The sequence below is a fragment of the Arvicola amphibius genome, chromosome 4, assembly GCF_903992535.2.
Source record: "Arvicola amphibius chromosome 4, mArvAmp1.2, whole genome shotgun sequence".
Taxonomy (NCBI): Eukaryota; Metazoa; Chordata; class Mammalia; order Rodentia; family Cricetidae; genus Arvicola; species Arvicola amphibius.
Genome location: NC_052050.1, coordinates 32,243,026 through 32,270,665, shown reverse-complemented (window position 1 = coordinate 32,270,665; position 27,640 = coordinate 32,243,026). Strand labels below are relative to the sequence as shown.

Genomic DNA, 27,640 nt, shown 5'->3' with positions numbered 1-27,640 from the left:
CTGTGCCTATTTCACAATAGGTCTTTGTCATCTTTGCCATTTAGACACCTCTGGCTGCCCCCCACCACCACCTTTCATCATGTTAACTTCACATTCTAGCACTAAGTGACATCCCCAGCCTCTCAATGCCCTTCACAAGGGTTCGAGGATTCAAAGGTGCATGTTCAAACCACACCTGACGTTTCATGAGGACTGCACTGGTGGGAATAACGAAGTTGTATTTGCAGGCGAATGAGGCTTCTTCACCTACTTTCCCCAACCTCCAGATACAGAGCAGGGATCCTAACATGGTTGCTAGGCATTACCTGGATGGGGCCATATAGTTCCCTCTTGACCAACTGGGTCCCATTTGACTTTGGAACATTGCCGGACTGAAGATACCAGTTATGATGATAAACAAACACACCCTATCAGCCAGGAGCAGTCCCTGGCCTGCCATTAGCCCTTTGTAAAGGTTAGCAGTTAGTTCATGGTCCTTATCACAGCCTACATCTGATGTGTTTACACACATATGTCATCTGTACTAAAAGGTTCAGGAGCTATTCCGGCTCTCCCAGCTTCACGGATAAGAAATCCATGCCCTCAAAATGAGCTGGCTTCTCGGGACACACCTCTTCACTGCTAACTGTATCAGAAGGCAGAACTGGTTGGCCCCTACCCTTGCAGCTCTCGCTCTGTGGCATGCACGCCTGTTGTGGAGGTCTCTGTGATTCTCTCCTCCTTGGAATTTGGTCAACATGGAGCATGGCTCTCCCAGTGATCTTCATGGTTCCATCAGCCTTTCCCAACCACGAGCCTTGAAAGAGAATGCCACATTCTGCCATGAATCACCACACTCCTCCACCCCTGAAAATTAGGTCAGGGGTGGATTTTTCTAGTGTTTGTTTCCTGGAAGCTGCTTTGCACCTCCCTCGGGAGGAAGCGTTTTGTAGTAGGAAATATTTGCCTTCTGGAAGCAGATAGGCCCCATGCCAGCGCCCATTGTCTTAGCTGTATTGCTAGGTTCTCTAAGCCTGATCGTTTTCTCTGTAACGTGGGATGATTTTATCTCCTTTGAAGGTTGTAAAGGGGTCTCAGCATCTCACCCCAGCATCCTTTTGTCTTCTTTTTCAGTGCAGACAACGACCACCAAAATATGGATGAGAATAGATGGGACGATGGGTCCTGGGGAAGTAGAAGCCTGTGTGTGTAAATTAGGGGAACCAGCACTTAGAACGTTGAGTTCAGCAGTCCCAAGCTCGAATCCCAGCTCTGTTTGTGACAGCGTCTTGACCTTCACCAGTCAAAATGGATGTGGGACACCGACTCCTAGGGCTTTGTAAGGATTTTTCCAATAATATACTCAGTTTGTCTGGCACACAGGAAGTGCCTCATAAACAGGGGCTGTTAGATACTGTGGGATATTTACCTTGTCAGCATGGCTGCCGAGCCTTGTCATCCAAGGTAAACTCTCGTAATTCCTCCAAAAACTTCTCCTTGCCACCATCGAATTTCCCAAAGGACACTTGTAGCCTCCTGTCCACCCAGCCACATGTTCTGCACTCCGCCCAGAATGGGGGACCCACAGAACTAAAAACAAATACTACAATATTTGAATGATTTTGAGGAAAAAAAGTTTGAAGCTCCAGTATTGGGTGTGCACACATAAGAGAGAAGACATTTGTTAGATTTGGGAGTCCTCGAATTCCCGGTCAGTCAAAACTGCTATTTTTTTTCAGTACTGAAAATTGAACTTGGAGCTTCACACATGGTAGGCAAGGGACGCTATCACTAAACTATATCCCTATATCCCCTATTACTTAAAAAAGGGGGGGGGTAGGTCTTGCTGTGTAGCCAAGGCTGGCCATGAACTTTAGAACTTCCTCTACTCCCTAGAGAGAGTTCCAGAATTATAGGTGTGCCCTACCCTGCCCAGTTTGGAAACACTGTAACCAATCTGGAAGACGTGAAGAGATGTAAAGACACCCTTGTATCTCTCAATCTATCAAATTATTGAGACAATGGACCCCAAAGAAATTGGAGTTTCCTCGGAATCTCATTGGGAGAAACCTGAGAGAGGACTTGTCTCCTGGAAAGAGATTTCAAACCGCTTGTCAGGTCAGCTTTCGGAGACTGAAGCCCAGACAAGTGATGGTCAGTGGGCTGGACCAGGCGTGAACTGGAGCTGCTTAGAAGTGCATGTTTTTGCCTTCTCTTTTACTTTTGATCTCATTTCAGAACCTGGAAGGTGGACTTGAGGAGTTTGTTGGGTCACTTTGTGGCCTCAGTGATTAAATCCTTTTCTGCCGTTCTCTTTTAATTTGGCGCTTTTACTTGTCTTGAGGACCGGTGACTGGAGCTAAGACACAGGGCGTGATACCAACTTTTGTGATAATAGTATTTTTAAAAAAGGTCGTGTACCCTCATGTGGCTCCCACCTTTAGGGCTTGTGCGGTGACAGTCAGAGCCCAGGACTGGGGAAGTGGGAAAGGGAGTGGCTGGGGGGCGCGGAGAAAGGAAAGAGAGGAAAGGGCAGTCACTTACTTTCCATATAATTGTGTTTTGTTGTTTTTGTTTTCCTTAAATTATCATGTGTTTGGTGTGTGTGCGTGGGTGGGGAGGCCGGTGGATAATTTTGTGGAGTCTTTTTTTAAAAATTTTTACTGTTTCTCTACATTTCTCTGCTCCCCTCCCTGCTTCTCCTCTCCCTTTCAACCCTCTCCCAAGGTCCCCATGCTCCCAATTTGCTTAGGAGATCTTGTCTTTTTCCACTTCCCGTGTAGATTAGATCTATGTATGTCTCTCTTAGGGTCCTCCTTGTTGTCTAGGTTCTCAGGGATTATGATTTGTGGGCTGGTTTTCTTTGCTTTATTGCATTGCTGGTGGGAATGCAAGCTGGTACAGCCCCTTTGGATGTCAGTGTGGCAATTTCTCAGAAAATTAGGAAACAACCTTCCTCAAGACCCAGTAATACCAATTTTGGGTATATATCCAAAGGATGCTCAATCGTGCCACAAGAACATGTGCTCAACTATGTTCATAGCAGCTTTGTTTGTTATAGCCAGAACCTGGAAACCTAAATTCCCCTCGACCGAAGAATGGATAAGGAAAATGTGGTACATTTACACAATGGAGTACTACACAGCAGAAAAAATAACGACATCTTGAATTTTGCAGGCAAATGGATGGAGCTAGAAAATATCATTTTGAAGGAGGTAATCCAGACCCAGAAAGACAATTTTGTGGGGTCTTAACCAGGGTTAAGTAACTGAATTTAGGCCCCGCGGCCTCATACTGAAAGTTCTCCCGCCCAGACATCTCCTCAACCCTGCTTTAGATGTTGAGACAGTCACTCACTCTGTAACCTAGGCTGGCATCGAAATCGCGGCAATCCTCCTGCCTCAGCTTTCCAAGTGATGGAATAACAGGCATGAGTCATTGTGTTCTGCGTCTACGGTATTTTGTTCTGCCTTGCTTTGCTTTTAATGAGGACAATAAGTCCCGTCTTGTTTTGGAGGGGCGGCTGGGACACCCAGAGCACGGACGAATATTCGTTCTCCGAAGTGGTGCTGCACTCCGGGAGGACACGGGCCCCGACTAGGAGGGTAGGAATACCCCAATTCCTGCGACAGTTCATCAGCTGAGTGACCCTGAAACGGCACCTGGTGGTCGCGCTGAGGCTGCTCGGGCCTCTGGGAGCCGTCAGGACTCTGCCTGTCGCCCCACCTTTAGCTCTCAGCACCAGCCCTGAGGCCTCAGACACGCCCCCTCCTCCCAGGACCCACGTGACTTCCTGAAAGCCCAGGGCGCCGCCCCTCCTGTCCAGTTTCGATTCCTTAGCTGCTTTCTGAGCACCGCGCGGTGGTGTCTGCGGCTGTCCCTGCGCGTCCCGTCGGGTGCCCCCAGGAGCGCCATGGCCGAGCTGGTTCCTCTGGCCGAGGAGCTGTCGTGCTCCATCTGCCTGGAGCCCTTCAAGGAGCCCGTCACCACCCCCTGCGGCCACAACTTCTGTAGGTCGTGCCTGGATGAGACGTGGGTCGTCCAGGGCCCGCCGTACCGATGCCCGCAGTGCCGCACCGTGTACCAGGTGCGCCCGCAGCTGCGCAAGAACACGGTGCTGTGCGCAGTGGTGGAGCAGTTCCTGCAAGCCGATCAGGCACGGACGCCGGTGGACGACTGGACGCCCCCTGCGCGCTCCGCCACTTCCAGCTCAGCCACTCAGGTGGCCTGTGACCACTGCCTGAAGGAGTTCGCGGTGAAGACGTGCCTCGTGTGCATGGCCTCTTTCTGCCAGGAGCACTTGAGACCGCACTTCGACAGTCCCGCCTTCCTGGACCACCCCTTGCAGCCACCCGTCCGTGACCTGCTGCGCCGCAAATGTCCCCAGCACAACCGCCTTCGGGAATTGTTTTGCCCCGAGCATCGCGAATGCATCTGCCATATCTGCCTGGTAGAGCACAAGACCTGTTCCCCTACACCCTTAAGCCAGGCCAGCGCCGACCTGGAGGTAGGGAATGGCTGGTGCGGGTATAGAGGACGTCCCGGGCCAGCTAAATTGTGGCGAGGGTCCATCCCGGGTATCTAGTACAGTGGGTTACCAGAGGAGATAGGCTTTACTGGGCGAGAGATCCACCCCTTCACACAACCTCGTGGCCCCCAGGCTCCTAAGGCCACTGTGTGTAAATTGGGCAGTAGAGGGCCAGCCCCACTGGCAAATCAGAGAGCCAGGAGGTTATATAGCCTTCCCAGTCCTCTCGTGTCTATTTTCCGTAGCAGACATCTGAAGGCACAGATAGGGGTGCCTGCCCCCAAGCCTGCGATTCTCTAATGGAGTTTAGTAGTTTTGAATATTGACTGTGAACCCTGGGGGTTACCTTCCTCCACCCACCCTCCACACCCCACACCCCAGATCCTGGCAGCATGTAAGAACTGTGTGCTAGTTCCTTCCACAGCTCAGGAAAACAATCCCAGGGAGATTAGCATCGCAGTGCTAAGGCAGTAATTGTCCAAAGAATCAGAGCTGGGAACCAAGCTGCCCAGACTCAAGGTTCCGGTTCCTCGTTCCCCTGTAGACCACCAGACTGGTATCCACGTCTGTTGAGTCCAGAAGCGTGAGCATTCTTGGAGGCTGTAAGCAGAAGCCTGTGTTGATCCGGGCAGTTCTAACGGACAGGGAGTGTGGGCAGAGCCCCAGGAACCCCTGCATGTGACCTGTTGAGCTGTAGTGTAGCCCGTCTTTTTTTTTTTTTTTTTTTTTTTTTTTTTTTTGAGACAGGGTCTCACTATTCCTTAGTCCTGTCTGCCCTGAAACTCACTCTGTAGACCAGGCTGGCTCCAAACTCAGAAATCCCTCCTGCCTCTGCTTCCCAAATGCTGGGGCTACAGGCATATCCTACCATGCCCGGCTAGTGTAGTCATTCTTGCTGTGTGAAACTGAGCAGGGATTTAGCCTCTGGACCTAGGTCCACCTTGATAAAGACAGGAGGGGAGGGGGATCAGAGTTCCTGAGGGCCTTCCAGGATTGCGATGATTTTAGAGACTTTAGATTTAGAGGCTCCTCTCTTCGCCCCGTGGACTCAGCAGAAGCTGCCCCTCTGCCACATTTGTCAGAGTGTGATCTGATCTCATTTCACTAAATGTCTGAGAAGCTGAGACCTGTCCCAGTGTCGTGAAAGGAATCGTAAGCCTGGGTGAGGTTGGCAGGTTTTGCAGTGGTGCCAGGAATGGGATCCCAGCTCTGCTCCCCGTTTACAGCAGCTTTTCCCTGACCTTGCCTGGGGCTTAGCCAGGTTCCTCTAGGCGTTTTCCCTTTGAATCGTGGCAGTTGGACCTAAAGGTACCTCTTTTGAGTTCACCTCCTCGGTACCCGCCCTCCCTGCCCATGTGTGTATGGACATCCCCGTGTGGGTATGGACACCTTCAATTCTATCTGTTCTAGAAGAAAGTATGCCTAGCCTTTGGAGCCTGGGGGTTCTGCTTTGCCCCACAGAGCTAGCTGTTTGGCTTAAGGCAAGTCACTGCCGATCTCTGGGTAGGTTGGGCCTCCTGGGAAGTACTTCGGAGGCAGAATTCAGTATCGGAAGGCCTGGTGCTCATGAGTCTCCTCCCGTATTCGATGCCAAGATCTGGGTTCAAACCTGACTCCGCTCGTAGCTTTCAGATGCAAAATGCTAAAATGGGGGACTTGGTAGCGCTAGTCTCAGGTTATAGTGAACATGGGGTGCAGCGGGCATGGTTCCTCGTGTCTGTAATTTCAGCACGTGGGAGGCGTAAGCAGGGAGATCATCGTGAGTTCGAGGTCAGCTCCAGGGTGAGACTGTCTCAAAACAACAAACAACTGTTGAGATTGCTTAGCTGGTGAAGGAACTTGTCACCAAAGCTATGACAAAGAGTTTGACCCCAGGGACCTATATAGTAGAAAGAGAACCAACTCCAGCAAATTGTCCTTTGACTTGACATCCATATGCCCGTGATCACGCATGTGTGTGGACACACACACACACATACATAAATACAATAAGAATTGAGGGGAAAAAACAATAAAAATAAGAGAGACAGTAGATGAGGCAGCCTATGAAAAAACAATTTTGTGCAAAATCTCCATATTAGTTGCTACCATTTTGTTACTGGGCCTGTGTAGATGAGGCACCCCATGCTCTGGGAAAGCCACAGACAGGACACACTGTCCTAGTGGTCTCTGTCTCAGTCCAGAGGACTTGCCAGTGATCCTTGCAGTAACCTGGCTCCCAAGGAGGGCGCTTTTAGAAGCACCTATTCACCAGGGCAGGAGGGCCTGCCTAGCTCTGTTCTCTTTCAGCCTTTTTGTCTAGAGCTGGAGCGAGCGGCCATTCCCGCTGTCTTTTTAATCCTGGTAGCAGGATTCCCCTGCCAACGTTATACCCATGTCTTTTTTGACCCAGCTGCTACTCTTAGTATTTCAATGCCAGCCCCTGACAAGCAAGCACTGCTGTCTTGAGTATCTTGGTTGCTAGTTTGGGGGTACAGACTCAGGATTCCATTCTTTCCCATGTGGAGGACCCAGGTCCTTGGTCTGTAACAAGCTCCCCCAAACTTCAAAGTGTTTTTTTTATCCTTAGTCAGTGGTCTGTTATCGCCCCCTAAATCCTTGAGTTGCTTCTCTTTGGTGTGGAGTGGGGTGGAAGGAACCATTATCTGGTTTGATTAATAGTGGGTAACCCTTTCAGCAGGGAGGGCTCCCAGGGCAGTTCTGGAAGTGAGCCAGTTGCTAGTGTTCTCAAGTGTCTTCCAGCTTGGGGGAGGCAGGATCTGCCTGGGTTTGTCCTTTAACCCAAATCTATTTCAGCCACTGTTGGAGGCCTGGACTGTGTCACCGAGGCTGAGTATCCCTGACCTGGGCTTTCTGGCTAGAGTTTGCGCAGCCTTGATCTTTGTATCTGGCCCTCACATGTGACAGTGGCTGGTTGAGCCTCCAGGTCAGGTTCCGCTCCAAGGGACTCTGATGGAATAGAGGAAGCAGGAAAGTAGATGAGAGGGCGAGAGTGTGTTGAGCTAGTTGGTTAGGGGAAGAAAATGTTTGTTTCTTTTCCTAGAAATTCCTAGCATACACAGTTTATATAGTCTACACATTTAGTACCAGAACTTTAGCTCCACCAGTTCCTAATAGTGTGGCCTTGGGTTCCTTCGCTGGGTTCCGTTCTCCTGGAAACTCCATTGCTTTGTTAGCTCTCCAGCGTCTTGTAGCGGACCTTTCCTTTGACATTTTGTCTGCTTTCATGTGGTAGGGTGAGTGACCTCACCCGCCACCACAGAAGCAGCTGTTCCAGATCATTCTGTCTCTGTGAGCATGGCCGCTCACCATTATTCCCCTTGCTTGGATTTCATGAGCTGTAAAATGCGAACGAAGTGTGTTGGAATAGAAGCCGACATTTAGTATGGCCTTAGGTTGATCAGGCCGTGCTCTCAACATGAATCTTGCATTGGTTCGTCTTCCTGATAGCCCATGTAGGCAGACACAGTAGTATCTGTTCAGGGCCAAGGAAATAAGCTGGAGACACATAGCTGGGAACCGGCGGGATGGTTGGTGAGGATGGCCCCCAGCGTGGGGGGCTTGGAGGCTAAAGAGGGGATCTCTCACCCTGTGTGTTTCCTCTACAGAACAAACTGAGGCATAAACTGTCCATCATGCACAGTCACATCAGCGGGGCAACCAGAGCACTGGACGATGTGAGAGCCAAGCAGCAGAGTGTGCGCGTGAGTGACTCCCCCACTGCGGCCTGGAAATGCCAGAACACCGTCCACCCTTCAGGGAGGACAGACACAGCTTGGACGTGGCTGGGAGTGTAGCTCTACCGGTGGAGGAAGCTTGTGTAGCTTCCTCGAAGCCTTGCACCACCACAGGTGCAGGAGGATCAGAGGTTCAAGGTCATCTCTGGTTACTTAGTGAGGTCCAGACCAGCCTGGGTGTCTGAGACCTTGTCTTTTGTTTTGGTTTTGTATCTGAGACAGGGTCTTACTACGTAGCCCTGGCTATCTCGGAACTCACTATGTGGGCTAGTCTGCCCTCGAACTCACAGAGATCTGTCTGCCTCTGCCTCCTGATTACTGGAATTAGAGGTGTGCACCCTCATTCTCAGCAAGAAACTCTGTCTTTAAAAAAAAAAAAAAAACAAGAAGCCCCAGGTGGTGGTGGTGGTTGTGCACTCGGGAGGGAGAGGCAGGCAGATCTCTGTGAGTTTGAGGCCAGACTGATCTACAGGGCGAGTTCCAAGACAGCCAAGGCTACACAGAGAAACTCTGTCTCGACAAAAAACAAACAAAAAGTTTGGCATTCAAAAAGCTGCATGTCCAAGAAATGGTCTTTTAAACACAAATTGAAAACTGTCTGTAAGTCCAGCCTTGGGAGAATTATTAAAAATTAAGAATAAGGGGCCTACTCGGGAGGCAGAGGCAGGCGGATCTCTGTGAGTTCGAGACCAGCCTGGTCTACAAGAGCTAGTTCCAGGACAGGCTCCAAAGCCACAGAGAAACCCTGTCTCGAAAAACCAAAAAAAAAAAAAAAAAAAAAGAAAAGAAAAGAATAAGGGGCCTAGAACGATGGCTTAATTCATAAAGGTGATTGTTGTGTAAGCCTGACACCCAAAGATCAATCCTTGGAATCCAAGCCAAGGTGGAAGGAGAGACCTGACACCACAGAGTTGACCTCTGACCTCCAAACTCATGCTGTGGTACACACCTCCACCCCAATAGCAAATAAAAACTAAGGACAAATAAATAGGCCAGGCATGGTGGTGCTTGCCTTTAATTCCAGCACACAGGAGCTAGAGACAGTCGGATCTCAGTGAGCTCTAGGCTAGCCAGGACTCTGCAGTGAGATCTAATCTTAGAAAAAGAGGAAAAAGAAGAAAAAGAAAGGAATATGTCTGGGGAGACTCCTGTCCTCCTCTTTCAGCTTCAAGAACTTCTGGTCTTCCTTGTCTTGTGGCTGCGTCAATCTTTCCTCCCTGTGCCTTTTCTTCCATTTATAATAAGGACTCAAGGCTCACCTGGTAGCTCAAGATGATCTCTTAATTTAAGTACATTTGCAAAGATCCTTGTTCTAACTGAGGCTATATTCACAGACTCTAGGATGTGGGTGGATATTTTGGCTGTCTGACATTAACTCACAGGATATACAGGAAAAAAAACACCAAGAAAGAAGTGTCATAGGCTCACAGCGGACATGTTGCCATGTTAAATCAGTGGCGGATTTATTATCCATTTCCCATTTTAAACAAATATTAAACTAGCCAGGCATGGTGGCACGTGCCTTTAATCCCAGTGCTTGGGAGGCAGAGGCAGGTCTCTGTGAGTTCAAGGTCAGCCTGGTCTACAAAGCAAGTTCCTGGACAGCCAGGGCTGCTACACAGACAAACCCTGTCTTGAAATTAGTTTATGTGTATGGGTGTTTTTTTTTGCCTGTTTATATGTGTGTGCCACATGTATGCCTAGTGTCTGTGGAGCCGAGAAGAGTGTGTCAGATCCCCTGGGGCTGGAGTTACAGCCATTATGAGCCGCCATATGGCTGCTGAGAACCAAACTGGGTCCTCTGAAAGAGCAGGCAATGTTCTTAACCATGGAGCCACCTCTCCAATGCCCAGTTATCTTTAGCGTGAAAGAAAGGAGCTGGATTTTGGAGGATACCGTTGCTGAGCTGCAGCATTTGTACCTTTGTTAAAATCCCGGGTGCCAATACCAGCTCTATCACCGACTGGCCCATCTGACTTCAGTTGTGTTGGTGGAGATGCAACTTTCAACTTCCCACTGCCATAGCGGAACCACAACTCCTCTGAGGAGTCTGTGAGACCTACGGGGAGGGGGGGGGGGGGGGTAGAATTATGAGCATTGGTTGGAGGGCAGGCTAACCTCCTAGGATGAGGATACCACCAAGTGCAGGGACTCCAACAAGGTAGTTCGTTTTGTTTGGTTTAACAGTCGAAGCCCACACCAGAGTAACCCTTGACCTGTAGCGTAGCTTTGCTCCACACAAACATCGTACTGTTCTGCTACTCCACAGCGTGATGCTCTCATGTCTTTGATTGAAGATGGATTTTTCTCTCTTTCTTTCTTTCTTTCTTTCTTTCTTCCTTCCTTCCTTCCTTCCTTCCTTCCTTCCTTTCTTTCCTTTTCTTTTCTTTTTCTTTTCTTTTAGAAAAGCCAAAGACTATTATAGAAACTGGCTGCCAAGGCGGAAGGTCTTGAAGAACGAAGAGGTTGGCAGATCCAGGCTTTCACAGACTGTAACGTGTATTAAGGATTTATTGGCAGAAGGGTTTGTTGTTAGGTAGTGACAAGACAATAGTGTCTCTGTGCCCCAAGGTAAGAGGAAGGGATTTATGCCCATGGCAGACTGGAATGTACTTAGCTTTTCTATAATAGTAGTAATAATAATAATAATTGTAAACGGACATTTCCTGTCCTAATCACCCACTCCCAAATAACAGACTTAGAGGCTGAATATTGCCTATAAATGCTCAGTCGATAGTTCAGGCTTGTTACTAGCTAACTTTTACATTTAAATTAACCTATTACTCTATGTACTGCCATGTGGCTCATGGCTTTAGCTGTCCTCTAGCATGTCTTGCTTCATGGGTAACTGGCTGGTGTCCTGACCCCACCCTCCTTCTTCCCATCATTCTCAATTTGTTTTTCCTGCCTAACTTCCTGCCCAGCTGCTGGCCTGTCAACTTTTATTAACCCATGAGAGTAAGACATATTCATAGTGTAGAAAAGGATTGTTCCACAGCAAATAATAATAATAATAATAATAATAATAATAATAATAATAATAAACTATTAACATATCCTGTAGGGTTTGGGATTTGTGTTAGGGTCATCTGGAAGTTATGACCAAGATGGCAAAAATTCATGTCAAGCTGGGTCCTTACTCTGGGTCACCCTTACCTGCTTGCTCTAGCGTGGGAAAAGGGGAACAAGATGGAAGATACCAGCAACAAGCAATTTCCTTTTAAGCAACCATTACTGTGTTACAACATACCACTTCTAGCCTTGCCACAATGGAAGGAATTTAGCTACCTTGACCAAACCTAGTTTCAGGGTAGCCTGGGAAACGTTGTGTACCCGCTTGACACTCCTGGGGTGTTCCTTACAAAGAGCATAGGAGGAAATGAGCACGGAAGGATGCTGGTGTTTACAAGAGGAGGTGGAGCAAAGGGCTGGGTTCAGAGTGGAGGGTCAGTGAAATGGCTCAGTGAGGAAAGGTGCTTGTTGCGCAAGCCTGACAACCTGAGTTTGGTCCCCAAGGCCAGTGGAAAAGGAGAACCAGCTCCTGAAAGTTGTTCTCTGACCTCCCGGGGACGTATGCACACAACAACAACAAAATAATAATTAATAATTATGCCGGGCGTGGTGGCGCACACCTTTAATCCCAGCACTCGGGAGGCAGAGGCAGGCGGATCTCTGTGAGTTCGAGACCAGCCTAGTCTATAAGAGCTAGTTCCAGGACTGGCTCCAAAGCCACAGAGAAGCCCTGTATCGAAAAACCAAAAAAAAAAAAATAATGATTAATGTAACAGTTTTTAAAAAGTTGAGTTCCACTCTTTGGGTGTACAATGTATATTTTTATTTGTTATGTTTGATTCTGAACTATTACAGTTACCCAAGAAGTTTGTTCAAAAATACGACTGTTGGAGCAACACTGTCTACCAGAATCATTCCAGGCACCTCTGATTTTTTTTTTTTTTTGAGATAGGGTTTCTCTGTATAATAGCCTTAGCTGTCCTGAAACTTGCTTTGTAAACCATGCTGGTCTTGAACTCATAGAGATCCCACCTGCCTTTGCCTCCCAAGTTCTGGGTCTAAAAGCATGTACCACCATCACCTGGTGGTATCAGGTTTTTGACATCTAGTGTCTACTCATGAGTCATGACACATTTCCTCTTGGCACATTTCAAAAGCTCAGAAGCCACATGTAACACTCAAAAGGAGAGTTCGAGGGAATGACCATCTTTAGGAACTTTTTGTAATTGTTTCATGCCTTCTTTTAAACATTTACTAGGAACTGCCTCTGCCTTAAGAAATTAATATCCCAGCCTGGTAGTGGTGGCGCACACCTTTGATCTCAGCACTTGGGAGGCAGAGACAGGTGGATCTCTGAATTTAAGGCTAGCTTGGTCTACATAGTAAGTTCCAGGACAGTCAGGGCTATGCAGACAAACCTGTCTCGAAAAATAAAAAATTAAAAAAAGTTAATATCTGCAGTGTATTTTCACACCTGCTTCTACCTTATATTTATACCCTAATCAGTTTCAAGGGATGACCACCATCTTGGATTGTTCATTCATTCCCCTGTGTTTATGTATTTATGCATGTCTGTATGCATGTGCCTTCCTTAATAACAAATACCACCATTTTGTTAATGTCTGAGCTTTGTGTGAAAAGAATCATACTGCTTCTATGTTTTTCCCTGGTGGAGATGGGTCCACACGGACCTCTCGTTTATTGTTTAATGTTCCGTCCTATGATCAGTTCTCAGTCTTTGCGTCGTCTCTCCTATATTCAGGTTCCCCACCCCCAGATAGTCTTACTCTGTAGCCCAGACACAAACACCTGATCTCAGGCGACCCTCCTGCCTCAGTCCCCAGAAGAACTGGGACGATAAACATGCCACTGTGTCCTGCTCACTTTTGCTGTGTCAAACAGTGTTGCTTGTGAACAGTTGTCTCCCCTCCTCCCCCACCTCAATCTGGAGATGAGGGTCACACGCAGCCCAAGTAGGACTCAAGTAGGCCACACAGCCAAGGATGACCTTGAACTCCTGGTCTTTCTGTGTCAGCCTCCCAAACGCTGGGATTACGGTTGTGAGTCACCACACCTGGATTTGCTTGTTAACACTTGCTTTGTTTTGTTTTGCTCTTTGAGACTGGGTTTCTTTGTGAAGCCCTGGTCATCCTGAAACTCACTCTGTAGACCAGGCTGGCCTCAAACTCGGAGATTCACCTGCCTCTGCCTCCCAGAGTGCTGGGATCAAAGGCGTGCGCTATTACCACCCAGCGCTTGTGAACATCCTTATATGTGCTTCCGGGGCAGGTGATTAAGAGTATTGTCCTAGGAATTGGGATTGCTGGGTCCTGGTGGATGGGATATTGCCAAGTACCATGAAGGGTCATGCAGTTCCTGGTGCTTGCTCCCCTCTTGCCGACACCCAGGGGTGCAGCCTTAGCATTTCCACCGGTCTGACAGGAGCCCCTTCACCTTGGCCTTGTAGGACTCTATGAGTAGGAAGCTGGAACAATTGAGACAAGAATATGTGGAGATGAAGGCCGTCATTGATTCGGCAGAGACCGGCTCCACACGCAGGCTGAAGGAGGAGGAGAAGAGGGTCTCTGGAAAGTTGGACACCATCTACCAGGTCCTGGTCAAGAAGAAGAATGAGATGCAGGGCCTGAAGGCAGAGGTTGAGCTCACCCTGGCCAAAGGGGATGAGTTTGAGTTTCTGGAGGTGAGTCGGGCAGAGGCTGCTGCCGTGCATGTTAGCTTTCCAGAGCTGATAGCTGTCTGGACCTCATGGAGCTGGGGCTGGAAGTGTCTCGGAGACACGCTCTGTTTCTGCACTCTGCAGCGGCTCCCCTGAACTGAGGGGCTTTAGAGAACTGCTGACTATTATCTCATTGGTCCCTTGGCTCAGCATCTGGGCGTGGCTTCCCCATTGTTGGCGTGGCATCAGCAGTCCAGCTTCAGGCTAGGCTGTATTGATTTTGGAGCACAGGGTTGTTTTCCAAGTGCACCTGGCTGCTGTCGGAATTTGAGTTCCTTGGGGCTGTAGGTCAAGTGTACACTTTCTTGCTGGCTGTCTGCTGAGGCTTTCTTTCGACTTGGCAGCTTGTGCTTCCCTTTAGGAAGGCCCGAGTTCCTCTAGGAAGGTCTTTTACCCAATTAAGTATCCTGGCCCACGCAGAATAATCGCCCTTTTGATTAATTCTTTCAGTTTATTTGATGTCTTCATTGTCCCTGTGGTGTGTCTCCTCTGTTCCTTGTAAGTTTGTTGGGGCAGTAGCATCTTTTCCCATCTGCCCTGTACTCAAGGAGATGGATATGGAGAGTATGTGTGTAAGAGGAGACTCTTGGGACCATCTTAGTCCTCCCTCATGTGGTCCCTGAAAATGTCTTTCTGAAGCACTGTCTTCCTGCTCTGTCTGGCCCAATGCTTCTTAGCGTGGTCCATGAGTGAGGTCCTTGCTGTCCGGACAGGCTCTGCACTCTCCATTCCTGCTGAGTGTAAACACCACGCTGGCCTCCTCTGCCCAGTGGATTATGTCCTTTTTCCAGGGTCCATCCTCTTGGGTCCCAGTGTTACACATTATTAGTGCTGCAGCGTAATGTCCCACTCCGTCACAGCACTACTGATGTCATTTCAGATGTCCTTGTTTTTGTATATCCTTTGGCTATAAGCCACATCTTGTCACTACCCCTTTCTCCCTCACTTAGTGCAGAACCCAGATCTGTGATCTACCTGGTTTGGTCCCCCAAGGACCCAGATTCCCTGCTCAGTACAGGAGTGATGGAACTTCCTCTCTGTGTGATACCTGCTGGTGCCCTGTTGAAGGATTCCTCCTGCCCCTGGGAGCTCATTCCTGTGTCTAAGAACTGGAAAGGATTCAAAGTCCTTGTCTGAGTCCCCTTCATTCCAAAGGACTCAAGTTAGTGAGATAACTTAAGTTCAGTGACATTCCCATCCTGACCCCCATCCCATAGAAGATGTCCTAGATCAAGCTTGTATGCCATCAGACGTTCCTGACCATCTGATTAGGGCTTTATTGGGTTGGAGTGTCCTGTATCTCTTGGGAAGAAGGGAGGAGTGCCAGAGACTCTCGTTGGCATAGTTTCTGTGCAAGTCACTTGCTATGTGACCTCTTTACCTGCTTTGTAAGACAAGTGACCTCTGAGGTCCTTCTGGCTCCAGTTGTTTGTTTTTATTTTATTTTTATTGTATGAGTGCTCTGTCTGCATCAGATCCCATTATAGATGGTTGTGAGCCACCGTGTGGTTACTGGGAATTGAACTCAGAACCTCTAGAAGAGCAGTTGGTGTTCTTAACCACTGAGCCATCTCTCCAGCCTCCATCTCCAGTTCTTAAGAAAACACTTCAATTGCTGGTGACCTCGGGCTTGTGATTGAAGCAGACAGGGGCTCATTGCTGCCATAGGAAACATCTTGTGGGATTGATGAGGATGGAGCCCAGGCCCTGACTTCCCTTGAATGGCCTGTCCTTAACACCTTGACTTGTTCCAGAAAGCTGCAAAGTTGCAAGAAATGTCAACGAAACCAGTCTACATCCCCAAGATTGACCTAGACCACGAGTTGATAAAGGTGGTCTACCAGGGCGTGGTGGACCTCAAGAATGACCTGAAGCGCTCCATCAAGCAGCTCCAGGAGAGGGCTGAAGAGTCCATTGGCCCAGGTAATAACAGTGACCCAACACACTGGGACTTGAATTTCAGGGGTCTTGAAACTGCGTTCTCCATTGGATGTGACTCTGCTTTGTCCTGACGTCACAGCCATCCTTCCAAAAAGAGCTTTAAGGCTTGGTGGTCTGATGGACTCTGGAGACCAACTTGGATGGGTTTCGAGTGACCCTGGATAGCCAGCGTGTTTGGTGGACAGGGACGGATGGCTAGCTCCAGGATCGGAGAAACCTCAAGTTCCCCCTTGGCACACCTTGCCCTTTGTTCACTCCACGGCTCAGCCACCATGGCGTTTTGTTGCTTTACACATGCCCACCCCGCTGCCACCACTCCGTTCTGGGAACCCATCCCAGTGTGTGCCAGGCAAGCCCTTCGCCACCGACCTGTATACCCAGTCCTTGGTTGTTTGAAGCAAGAATCTCTCCATTGGCCCAGAACGTCTGCCACCCCCCAAGTCCTAGGATTACAGGTGTATACACCACACCTAGCCATCAATTTTTTTTTTCTCTTCTGCCTCTGCCCCCGAGCCCTGTGCAGACACCACCTGCCTGCTGTCTGAGACTATCCCCTGTGCTCCGTGACCATGCGAGCTTCCTCCAAGGCCCCCCTGCATCTGCTGCTATCGCCAGGAAGGATTTTTCAAGATGTAGACGTCACCTTGTTTTCCTCCTTACCCCTTTGGGGGCTTTCCATTGTCCTAAAGTGACAGACCAGACCTTGACCGTCAAGACAGATCAGGAACTGTCCCCCAAGCCCTCACACCCTCTCTACAGCCTATCTCTCAGTGCCATGCTTCCTGCCGCAGGACCTTAGTATTTATCCTCCCGACACACTTGGCTGGGGGCATCACCGTTCTTCACCAGCTAATTCCTTTCTGCTGTTTCAGTGCATTGTTTGGCTTTGCTGTACGGACAACTGAACCTGCCTTCATGCACTAGACAAGTGCTATCTCTACCCATGGCCATTTTGAACATTTTTATTTTGAGGCAAGATCTTTTTTTTGAAACAGGGTCTCTCTCTCTCTCTCTCTCTCTCTCTCTCTCTCTCTCTCTCTCTCCCTCTCCCTCTCCCTCTCCCTCTCCCTCTCCCTCTCCCCCTTTCCCCCCCTCCCCCCCTCTCTCGTGGCTCTGCCTGTCTTGAAACTTTCTATGTAGACCAAGCTGACCTAGAACTCACAGAAATCCCCCTGCCTCTGCCTTCCAAATTCTGGGATTAAAGGTGTGTGCCACCATACCTGGCATTGAGGAAGGATCTTTTAAGTTGCCTAGGCTGGCCTTGAGTTTGCAATCCTCCTGCCTCAGGCTCCTAAGTAACTGGGGTTAAAGGAATTTACCATTAGGCGTTTTCGTTTTGTTAGGCATCTGTGTTTGTTTCCTGTAGCTGTGATCGAAAATCTGGACAAGAGCAACTTAAGAGAGAAAGGGTTTATTTTAGCTCCCAGCCCACGTCACAGTCCATGGGGCAGGATGTCAAGGCCGCAGAGTGTGAAGCAGCTGGTCACATGACATTTGCAGTCAGAAGAGCAACGAATTGTTTGCACGTTAGTGCTCACCTTGATTCCTCCATTTGAAACAGTCCAGCATCCCAGTCAGGGCGGGTCTTCCCACCTCAGCTAACGCAATCTTGATAACCCTCAGCAGGCGTGCTCAAAGGGCCGCCTCCCAGTTGATTCCAGATTCTGCCAAGCTGCTGATGTAACATTCGCCCCCACATTGGGCTTCCTTCTCACTGTGTGGAAATCACTGAGCCATTACATTTCTCTGCCAGGTTCCAGTACCAACATTCTCGCTCCTTTAAAAAGAAAACACATGTATTTATTTTGTCTGTACGCATATTGAATGTGTATGCATTTTGTATGTGTATGTATGTGGACGTGTGCACTATGACACGGGCGCTGAGATCAGAGGACAGTTCTCTCCTTCCACTGTGTGGGTCCCAGGGATGGAACTCAGGTTTGGTGGCAAGCTCCTTTACCCACAGAGCCACCCTGCCAGCTCCATTTCCACTCCTTAGAGCAGGATTCATTTCCTCTGGGATCGGTTTACATGGGCGCCATTTTCTTGCATCTGGCGATTCCAGTCCAGCTCTCTCAGAGGAAGGTTGGAGCTGTGTTCTGTTGTTAAAAAGCTGTCCTGTGGTGTTGAGCATAGAGCCTGACTCGCTTGTAAAATCCCTGTTGAATAGTAGGTGATGGCCTTGAATTTCACGTGGCCAGCCCAGTGTCCTTGCAGAAGGGCTTCTGAAACAGGGACAATGAGGCACCTTTGTGGAAGGTTCTAGAAGTACTTCATATGGGGTAAATCTGTGAGTGACTAGCCTGCTGAAGGAGGGAAGAAAGAGCCAGTGGGCAAAAAACTGACATTGGCCTAGTCTCCACTCCACCTTCAGGGGTCCCATCAGCCATCAAGGTGGAATCTTTGATGGATGGCCAAAGACACCAAATCTCAGAGAAGTCCCGGAATTGGGTGCTGCGGAAGAGACTTCGCCCCAGTAGCCTTTTAAGCCGAAGAGAGAAGGAACAACCAAATTGGCCCTCTTAGCATTTAATTTCTGTCTCTTGCAACTAACTGGCTGGTCAGTGGGCGAGCTGTGTGTCTGTGTGAATGTTCTGCCCACACAGCCTTGACAAACTCAGCTCTGGGAGTTGGTGGGGAGGAGCCACATACAGCCATCCTCTTTTCTCTGTCACAGGTGACGTGGGAGGTCATGGTACAGAGTCCACATCTAAGCCTACACGCCCTGGGAAGAAGCCCCAACGTAAGTAGCCTCCTCTCATCTCTCTGGTGTCAGTGTGACCGTGGCTGGCAGGTGAGACCATTCCATCGGCCACTGCGGCTTCTAGACGGTCACAACCCATCCCAAGTCTTTACTGGGGCCTCAGCTGGAGAAACGTTCTGCGGCAGGCCCCATAGAACAGGTGGTACAGGGCCAGGCGTGCACTCCACTGGGGCAGGGAATGTGACTTTTCCGTCCACACTGGCTGTGTGGGATAGCGAAGTCACCAAAAGCTGTCATGTGTTTGAGTGTGCTCTCTACCCAGCCGGCTTTAATGCACAGTGTGGTTGCACTGTTTCTCCATCTTTTCTTTTTAAATCTTTCCTGTCTTTCAGTGTGTGTGGGTATGTGTGTTCAAGTTTGTGTGTGGGAGTGTGGACACGTCATGCATATGTGAAAGTCAGAATTCAGCGTTGGGTGTCAGTCAGTACCTTCCACCTTGTTTGAGACAGGGTCTCTTGTTTGCCAGGGCCTAAGCCAGGCTTACTGGCCTGAACACTTCCGGGATCCCCCCATGTCCATCTTGCTGTAAGAATGCCGGGATTTCAGATGCACGCTACCCCATCGAGCCCTGTCTGGGGTCTGAAGATCTGAACTCAGGTCCTCATGCCTGTGTGGCCAGTGCTTTCCCTGCTGAGCCCATCTCATCTCCCCAGCCTCATGTTTCTCACTAGTTCCCCCTAGTGACCTCTCCCACTGAGCCAAAGAAAATGCTTTCCTAATTGTCCCCACCAGTGAAAATTTGATTCTACACACGTACAGTATATTGGTTCATTTGTAAAAAGAGCAAACAGTAAGCAGGGCATGATGGTGCACACCTTTAATCCCAGCATCTGTGAGCTCGAGGCCTGTCTGGTCTACATAGTGAGTGCTGGGACAGCCAGGGCTCTGTAGAGAGACCCTGTCTCAAAAAAGGAAGAAAAAGAAAGACAGGAAGGAAGAAAAATAGAAGGAAAGAAAGAAAAGACAGAGCACTGTTTGTTTGTTTCTTTTTTAAAAATATTTATTTATTATGCATACAATATTCTGTCTGTGTGAATGCCTGCAGGCCAGAAAAGGGCACCAAACCCTATTACAGATGGTTGTGAGCCACCATGTGGTTGCTGGGAATTGAACTCAGGACCTCTGGTAGAGCAGGCAATGCTCTTGACCTCTGAGCCATCTCTCCAGCCCCTGTTTGTTTGTTTCAAGACAGAGTGTCTCTATAGTCCTGGCTGTTCTGGAACTCGCTTTGTAGGCCAGGATGACCTTGAACTCACAGAGATCTGCCTGCCTCTGCCTTCCAAGTGCTGGGATTAAAGGCGTGCGCCGCCACCACCTGACAAAAGAACACTTTTTCCACCCCATACTTCAAGCATTAGATTTTACCCCTGTTCCCCTCCCCTCATCAGGGATGGCGTCACTGTCAATGGGAATGTGGATGTGGGGCTGGGGAAGAATAGGATGGACCTAGTCTAGTATGGTCCCTCACCTTGGAAAATAATAACAATTGACCCGTGGAATGAAGACAAGCAAGGTTCCTGTGGAACACACTGCTTGTGAGAACTCTTTACAACCCTCAAACAAGCAAGCTGGGACTGTTTCCCCAGGGTCAGTGTGAGAAGGCATGGAGGTGCCCTGCTGTTAGTGGTGTCAGGGGGTGCAAGAGGAACGTGGGTGTGCTTTACTACCCGCTGCTTGTTTATGTGTGAGTTGTCTTCCGCAAACCACTGCTGAACCTCGGTCTCTCTGTGGACCAGAACACCTGGCGACTGAGCGTGCTCGGAAGAACCCTAGGGAAGGCAGGTGTTTTTTTAAGCACTGTGGTAATACTTAACCAAGACTATTTTTTTCCTGACTTCCTCTTTTTTTACTTGCTTTCTTTTGGTAGTAAAATGCATAGACTCTAAATGTACAGTTAAATTCATGTTTGACAAATGGGTCCCATTTTACCATTCCCCAAATCAACATAAATACTTCCTAGAAAATTCCCATCTCCTCCTAGTCAGTCTATACCCCATGACCCTGGTGGGGTTCCTGTCCTTGTAGATGTGTGTTGCCAGCCACCCCCTTCTATTTGAAGTTAGGCCAGCCTTCCTTAGCTTACATGTGGCAAGTGTGCGCTGATGAATGTTACTATGGTCTTTTATGTATGGCAATGTGCTTTAAAATTTCTTAATCCTAAAATCTGTCTTTCTTTCTTTCTTTTAGAGGATAAGAAGGCCAAGAAAACCCGTAAGTTGTGCATTTGTTTATCTTTTTCTCATGACTTGTTTGGGCATAGAGCTAACATTGAGAGCAACAGATGACCTGCTTTAACAAAGGCTCTGCAATGGCCCCGTCCTTCCAAATGTATGCTGTGAAGGCAGGCAGACCTGAGCAGGGAAAGGAGGCCCAGCGTAAATGAGTAAGACAGATAAAGAGCCTTATCTGGACTCACTTGTGTGGCCCTGACTGGTCAGACGGTTGGTGGAAGTTGGCAGCCACCTTAGGAGGGAGGAGAGGTCATCCAGCCCTGTGTGGTACTGCTGTTTCACGTCTGTCTTCCCTCACCTCTCAGCTGCTACTGGCCCCACTCCCAACTCTCCCTCATCCAACAAGCCCACCTTTGGAGCTCCCGGGCAGTCAATGGATTTTAAAACAACTATCCCTGATGGTGAGTTGTGCCCAAGCACCAAGGAGGTATCTGCCATTTGTCCTGAGTTTGTCTTGAATACCACTCTCTGTTTCCTCTTCTAGCCACACCCAAAGTCAACATCCCACAGCCAAACTTGACTGCGCTCAAAGCCAAGATACTAGAAAACTTCTTAGCCAAGTCTAGAGCCGAGCTACTGGAGTGTGAGTAGCTTGGCTAGATGGATGGATGGATGCAAGAGTGGGTGGGCATCCGGATGCGTGCATAAGTGGGTAGATGGATGGTTGGGCAGGTAGATGGGTAGGTGGGTGGATGAACAGACAGAGGAGTGGGTGGTCCAAGCACCAGCGAGCGGCTAGTTGAATGGGTTGATAGATGATGCGTGTATTTGAGTGGGTGTTTGGAGGGATGGATGGTCAGTTGGATGGATGGGTGGGTGGGTAGCTGGATAGGTGTGTGTATGAGTGGGTAGGTGGGGAAGATGGATGGTTAAATGAATGGGTGAATGGGTGGGTGATGTGTGAGTAGATGGATGGGTAAGTGGATCTGTGGGTGGGCAGTTAAATAGGTGGACGGGTAAAATAACTATGGATAGAGAAAGCTTTAAAAGTGAAAGTGCTTTGGGCCTCCTGCCATTGATTCCCTGGGGGATGTTTTCTCAGATGCCGTTAAAGTCATCTTCGACTACAATACTGCCCACAACAAGGTGACGCTGACAGACAACTATACCACCGCGTCTGTGGCCGAGGGTCTTCAGCAGTACCACTCCCATCCTCAGAGGTTCACCTACTGTTCTCAGGTCCTGGGGCTGCACTGCTATAAGAAAGGCATTCACTACTGGGAGGTGGAGCTGCAGAAGAACAACTTCTGTGGCGTAGGCATCTGCTACGGCAGCATGGAGCGGCAGGGCCCCGAGAGCCGGCTGGGCCGGAACGCCAACTCGTGGTGCGTGGAATGGTTCAATAACAAGATCTCGGCCTGGCACAACAACGTGGAGAAAACTCTGCCCTCCACCAAGGCCACGCGGGTCGGTGTACTTCTCAACTGTGACCACGGCTTTGTCATTTTCTTTGCTGTCACTGAAAAGGTCTACCTGATGTATAAGTACAAGGTGGACTTTACTGAAGCCCTGTACCCAGCCTTCTGGGTCTTCTCTGCGGGCACCAAGCTTTCTATTTGCTCCTCCAAGTAGGCAAGCCGCTAGGCCAGCCTCAGACACTTGGACTTGCCGAGGAACATCCAAGACTGGTAAAAACACCGTAGAAGGTATTCTCCTAGGAGAGCTTCTGAGTCCCCAACAGATAGGACATTTGGTGGGGACTTGGGGAAAAGGCTGAGAGAATAAAACTGGGAGATTTGGCTCAGAAAGGGGTGGGGTGATTGTTTCATGGATGGGGAAGCCTATCTACCTCCCAATGCCTCTTAGGACAGGATGACCCCCCCCCCTTCCAGTGTTCTGGGAAATCTCTCAGGCTGCTAGCCACTTGGGCAGAGCTTCAGAGAGAATCGTTAGTGCTCCTATTGTCTTTTCTTTTTTTTTCGAGACAGGGTTTCTCTGTAGCTTTGGAGCCTGTCCTGGAACTAGCTCTTGTAGACCAGGCTGGTCTTGAACTCACAGAGTGCTGGGATTAAAGGCGTACGCCACCACTGCCTGGCAACTCCTGTTGTTTTGCAGAAAGTCTGTAGCCACATTTTCTTTCAGGTGATGGATGTCCACTCTTTGGGATAGCCTTCAGACCTTCGTGTTTTGATTATGCTCTAGATTAAAAAAAGCCAGGTGTAGTGGTCTAGGCCTCTAGTTCCAGCACTTGGGAAGCAGAGACAGGTGGATCTTTACGAATTTCGAGACCAGCTTAGTCTACATAGGGAGTTTCAGGACAGCTGAAGCTACATAGTGCAACCCTGTCTCAAAAAACAAACAAACCAAACAAAAAACAAGCAAACATTCAGTTTTTGGGATCAGCGTGTATATTATCTCTTTGGCACTAGGTATTGAATCTCGGACCTTCATATGCTCTACTTCTGAGCCTAATCCCTACTCTGAGTTTCCATATATCTCTTCCTCCCGGGAATCTTTTGTAGATAAGGCTTCAAACTCTGATCTGAATCAGCTTGTGTCAATGAACCCTGATCTGGTTGAGATGGAATCTCTCCCTCTCCAAGGGCATCTCACCAGGGACATGTTGAATGTGGCCCCTTCCTCCAGATTGTAGATACTGGGCTGTGGCTGTACATTGTCACCCTTTGTTAAGTGACCAGCCACACCTCATTCCCATACCCTACCATCATGCAGATGGGCTGCATGTGGTTGCATCAGGAGCCATGCAGGATCACCCACTGAGGTGACTCAGTGGCCTGAAGGACCTGTGGGAGACAGACATTTTTCTGTTTTTCCCTTAGCCACAGACTGCAGGCCCAGTGCTGAGTCCAAGACCCATTACCTAACTTGGACCATTCTGCTGTCTTCTTCATGTGAGCCAATTCCAGATGCTCATACAGACCAAACTATAGGTTAGGAAGACCTTTCAGGATAAGAAAAAAAAAAAAAAACAAACCAAGGAGGGTCCAGCCAGTGGCTGTTTTCTCTGCGGTTTTTCATGCAATGAAAATAGCCCAGGCCACTAAAGGGCAGGGATGGATGACTGGAATCTTCCCCTATCTCCTTCTGTACTGACGTCAAATCCAGAACCTGTGAGGATTTGGCCTCTTGTGACAGGAGTCTAGCTCTCTTTCCTATGTGGGGAGCTCCCTCTTGTAAGCCTTCCTATGAAGAGAGGTCACTATGGGGGAAGGTAGGGCCCCTAGACCTTTCATATGGATGGATACTTGAGAACATAGCACATCTCAGATCTAGTAATGGAATTCCAGGGCTCTCAGCATTGGCATTCCTGACAGATGTGTGACCTGTGTCCTCTCCCGGAGGAATGTTCTGTTCCCTGGGAGCGTCTTTGCAGAGACCATGTCCCTGTAGATGATATGTGGCCTTTGTGGCCTTTGAAAAGTTGTTTTTTTTTTTCCTTTGCTACACAAATTCTTGGTGATTCTTCTCTGAATTTGAAGATGTCCAAACGCATCTTTGCTGATCTTCTGAAACAAAGCCTGTTTGCAACCAAGTCAGACTTGGGAAACATCTAGGTTTAGAGAAGTAGAATGCCAAGGTTCACTGAGGGGTCCTGCTTGGGCTCTTCAGCAGAAATGAGACCAGCAGTCAAGACTCACATCCAGGCAGTGTGCAGCTCAGGCCTGGATGACATGTGTCCCTCTGTTTATGAGAGTCAAGCAGGCCACCAAAGCCCAGAGATGTTTGAGGTGCTTTGGAGTTGTAAGTGGAGGAGTGTGCCCTTGCTGTCTGGTACCTTTCTGTTTGCAATGGTAAGACCTCACCTTCACCGCAGCCGTTTCTGTAATCCTGTACCACAGGGTCCTGGAATGGGCAGAAGCTGTGTGTTCATCTCACCCCTCCTTGTGCAGAATCAGGCAGGTGGGAAGGTGGAGGATGGATGGCTCTGGTCACCGCTCTTGTCATTCCAGCATGGTAGAGATGCCTAACATGGATGACAGGAAAACCCCAGGGTCCTGTAGACATACAGAACTTGCCAGAAACATTGATGTAAAATCCTAGCTGGGTGCTGTCTCGGTCACTTCCAGCATGATAAACAAAAGGTCAAGTCTTTGTATTATTCAGGACTGGCTGACTAGTCTTTTTAATTACTTGGAGATTGATTTTCAATCTGTTACTAATATCGATGTTATCTTTTACACCATTTACCTCTCTATTGATTTTAGTAAATTACTAATGTTTTAGCTGATGACTTCTTGAACGTAGTGTTTTAGAGGCGACTCATTACCAAGATAATCATCATAAACAGGGCAAGGCTGGCCGTTCCTCACTCTGAATGCAGTGTGGTAGAATTCTGTGTCCCCTGGGGATTGAGGTGTGGGGGGAAGAAACTGTCCCCTACTCTGAAATCCACTGATGAGGTACCCACCCCCTGAAAGCTACTGCCCAGCGCCTCTGGGTGCTCAGGCTCCACTCCAGATCCCTTGAAGCCTACCATAGTGTAGCGATGATTGCAGGGAACTTTGGGGAAATATTACTCAGAGAGAGGGTGTGGGGGTTTCGCTTCAAGATAGTGCCAAGGTGGAACATTGTTGGAAAGTAAGCCCCATTTGAGTAACCAACAAGGAGAGATGGGAACCTGGGGCTTGTTTTCTTATTCTTTCTACTGATGTTGCACAGGCTTGAACATTTCTATCGTGAAAAGTTAAATAGTGAAATGGAAAACAGGCCAGACCAGAGATGGACCCCGTTCCTGATCTTTGCTACAGAGGAATGGGTGTCTCAGGAAATGCTGGCTATTAACGCATTTGGCTGGCCTTTGTCCCTGGTTTGGGGGCATGCGTGGGGGGTGTTAAGTCCTTGGAATTTCCTGAGAGGATGGACTGTCATTGTTATTTGCCTGCCTGGTGGGAGATGACCAAGGGTGGCAGCTGGCCAATATAAAGACCAGTTTGGTGATTGATTAGAGGGCAGAGGCATTGAGCTCGAAGGCCCCCTCTAGGGGAGAAGAGACAACTGGGGATTGAGGTGAGTCTGAGACCTCTGGGAATCCTGCCGGTAAATGATGGTTCAAATCCAGCCCTGGTGGAGACTAGTGCATCTTCTCTGCAGATGGGCACACACACGGCTGTGCTTCCTTCAGGCTGATGCACTCTTGTCCTAGGGTGGCCGGGCAAGGAAGCTCTGTGCTCCAGACCCTTCCAGACCTTGCCCTGTTTGTGATTCTATGTTACTCCTTTTGATTCTTTTCATTTTAATAAAATTAAAATCATAAATACAGTACTGTCCTGCCTTCTGTGAATTCTAGCAAATGGCAAACGGTAGGCAGGTCACAGCCACTCCCAGGATTTACGGTTAGTCAGCATTGTGTGGAGCCCGAGGCCACCAAAGTGATGCTGGTGTCTGAGGCCAGGCACCACAGTGGGGGACTGTGTCCCTTAACTTGGGGTGCCACATCTAACTAACTTGGTGGCTGGCATGGCCACTGTGTGCAGGACTGCAGTTGCTACTGGGACAGAGGTGATGGGACCTGCAAGCTTTGAGTAAGTCCTGCTGGGCAGCCTGTCACACACAACACACATTCTTTTTTGTTGTTGTTTCTCGACAGGGTTTCTCTGTGTAACAGTCCTGATTGTCCTGGAACTCGCTTTGTAGACCAGGCTGGCCTCAAACTCACAAAAATCCACCTGCCTCTGCCTCCCAAGTGCTGGGATTAAAGGGATGTGCCAACACCGCCCTGCTAAAACACACACACACACACACACACACACACACACACACACACACGTCCTTTTAACAAACTACCTCATCTTCGGAGATGCCACTTTGTCGTCATTCAGATAAAAGTCAGAATGGCAATTCAGTCAAGGCAAGCCATGCGTGTGAGTGTGGGAATGTGCCCTGTGAGTGCAGGTGCCCCCTTGAAGTCTAGAAGAGGTCTGGGGTGACTATGAGCCCCACTAACCAGGTGCAGGGGAGAGGAGGCAGAAGCCCAACCACCGAGCTAGCTCTAACAGAGTTTCATTTAACCCAGGCTTGATTCACTGTGAAGCCCAGAGTGACCTTAAATTCCTGATCCTCCTGCTTCCACCTCCCAAACGCTGGGAACAATTTGAAAGTTTGTGGTGGTCTAGTGGAGAGACTCCTGGCCGAGATTGTGTTGTGGTGGAAATCAGCGTATGTGAAAATGAATTTAGCCTTAACTACATCTGGGAACATGGGCGAGGGTGTGAGACAGCCAAGCTGATAAGAGGAAGGACAGGCTTTGGGGGAAAAACAAGGCTGGTTTTGGCAGCTCCGGCGGCCTGGGGAAGCCCCACAACATGAGCAAGGCACTTTCACCATGTGTCCCATCCTCCCCTAAGACCTGGAATTGCGACAGATGGAACTGGGTGTAAAAACACCTTCTAAGAAAGCCCCCACCTACTCCAGGAAGACCATTCCAGAGGGGGGGGGGTTGAGAAAACCAAGGAAGTTACAGCCACTTCCTGGGACCTATGTCCGCTGATGGTCGGAATGGCCCTTGGGGGTGAAGCATCCTGGCAGCCACAGATAGGCTGCTCCTGCTATACTAGGACTCAGCATTTTTACATCATTTACATTGTGGTTTTGGTACCCATTCCCTTCTGTAGACATCACGGGAAGAAACATCCTCGAAGGGGAGACCTGGTTCACTATCATTTCAGAGAGTAAAGGACCGCCATGAGTATGCCACCTACCTCATGAATATTCAAAAACAGCTTCTTTAAAGAGTGGGCAGACTGGCTCAGA

The 27,640-nt window shown here is 49.0% G+C and overlaps 1 protein-coding gene across 1 annotated transcript; it reads left to right on the top strand.

The window, feature by feature from the left end:
* Nucleotides 1–3,820: 3,820 nt before the first annotated feature.
* On the top strand, nucleotides 3,821–26,149 carry Trim25 (tripartite motif containing 25). Its single transcript, XM_038325965.1, has 9 exons — nucleotides 3,821–4,486; nucleotides 8,116–8,211; nucleotides 13,724–13,957; nucleotides 15,748–15,916; nucleotides 18,612–18,677; nucleotides 20,886–20,909; nucleotides 21,235–21,330; nucleotides 21,414–21,512; nucleotides 21,972–26,149. The coding sequence occupies exons 1-9, from the start codon at nucleotides 3,893–3,895 to the stop codon at nucleotides 22,499–22,501; spliced, it is 1,908 nt and encodes a 635-aa protein (XP_038181893.1). The 5' UTR covers nucleotides 3,821–3,892; the 3' UTR covers nucleotides 22,502–26,149.
* Nucleotides 26,150–27,640: the final 1,491 nt, after the last annotated feature.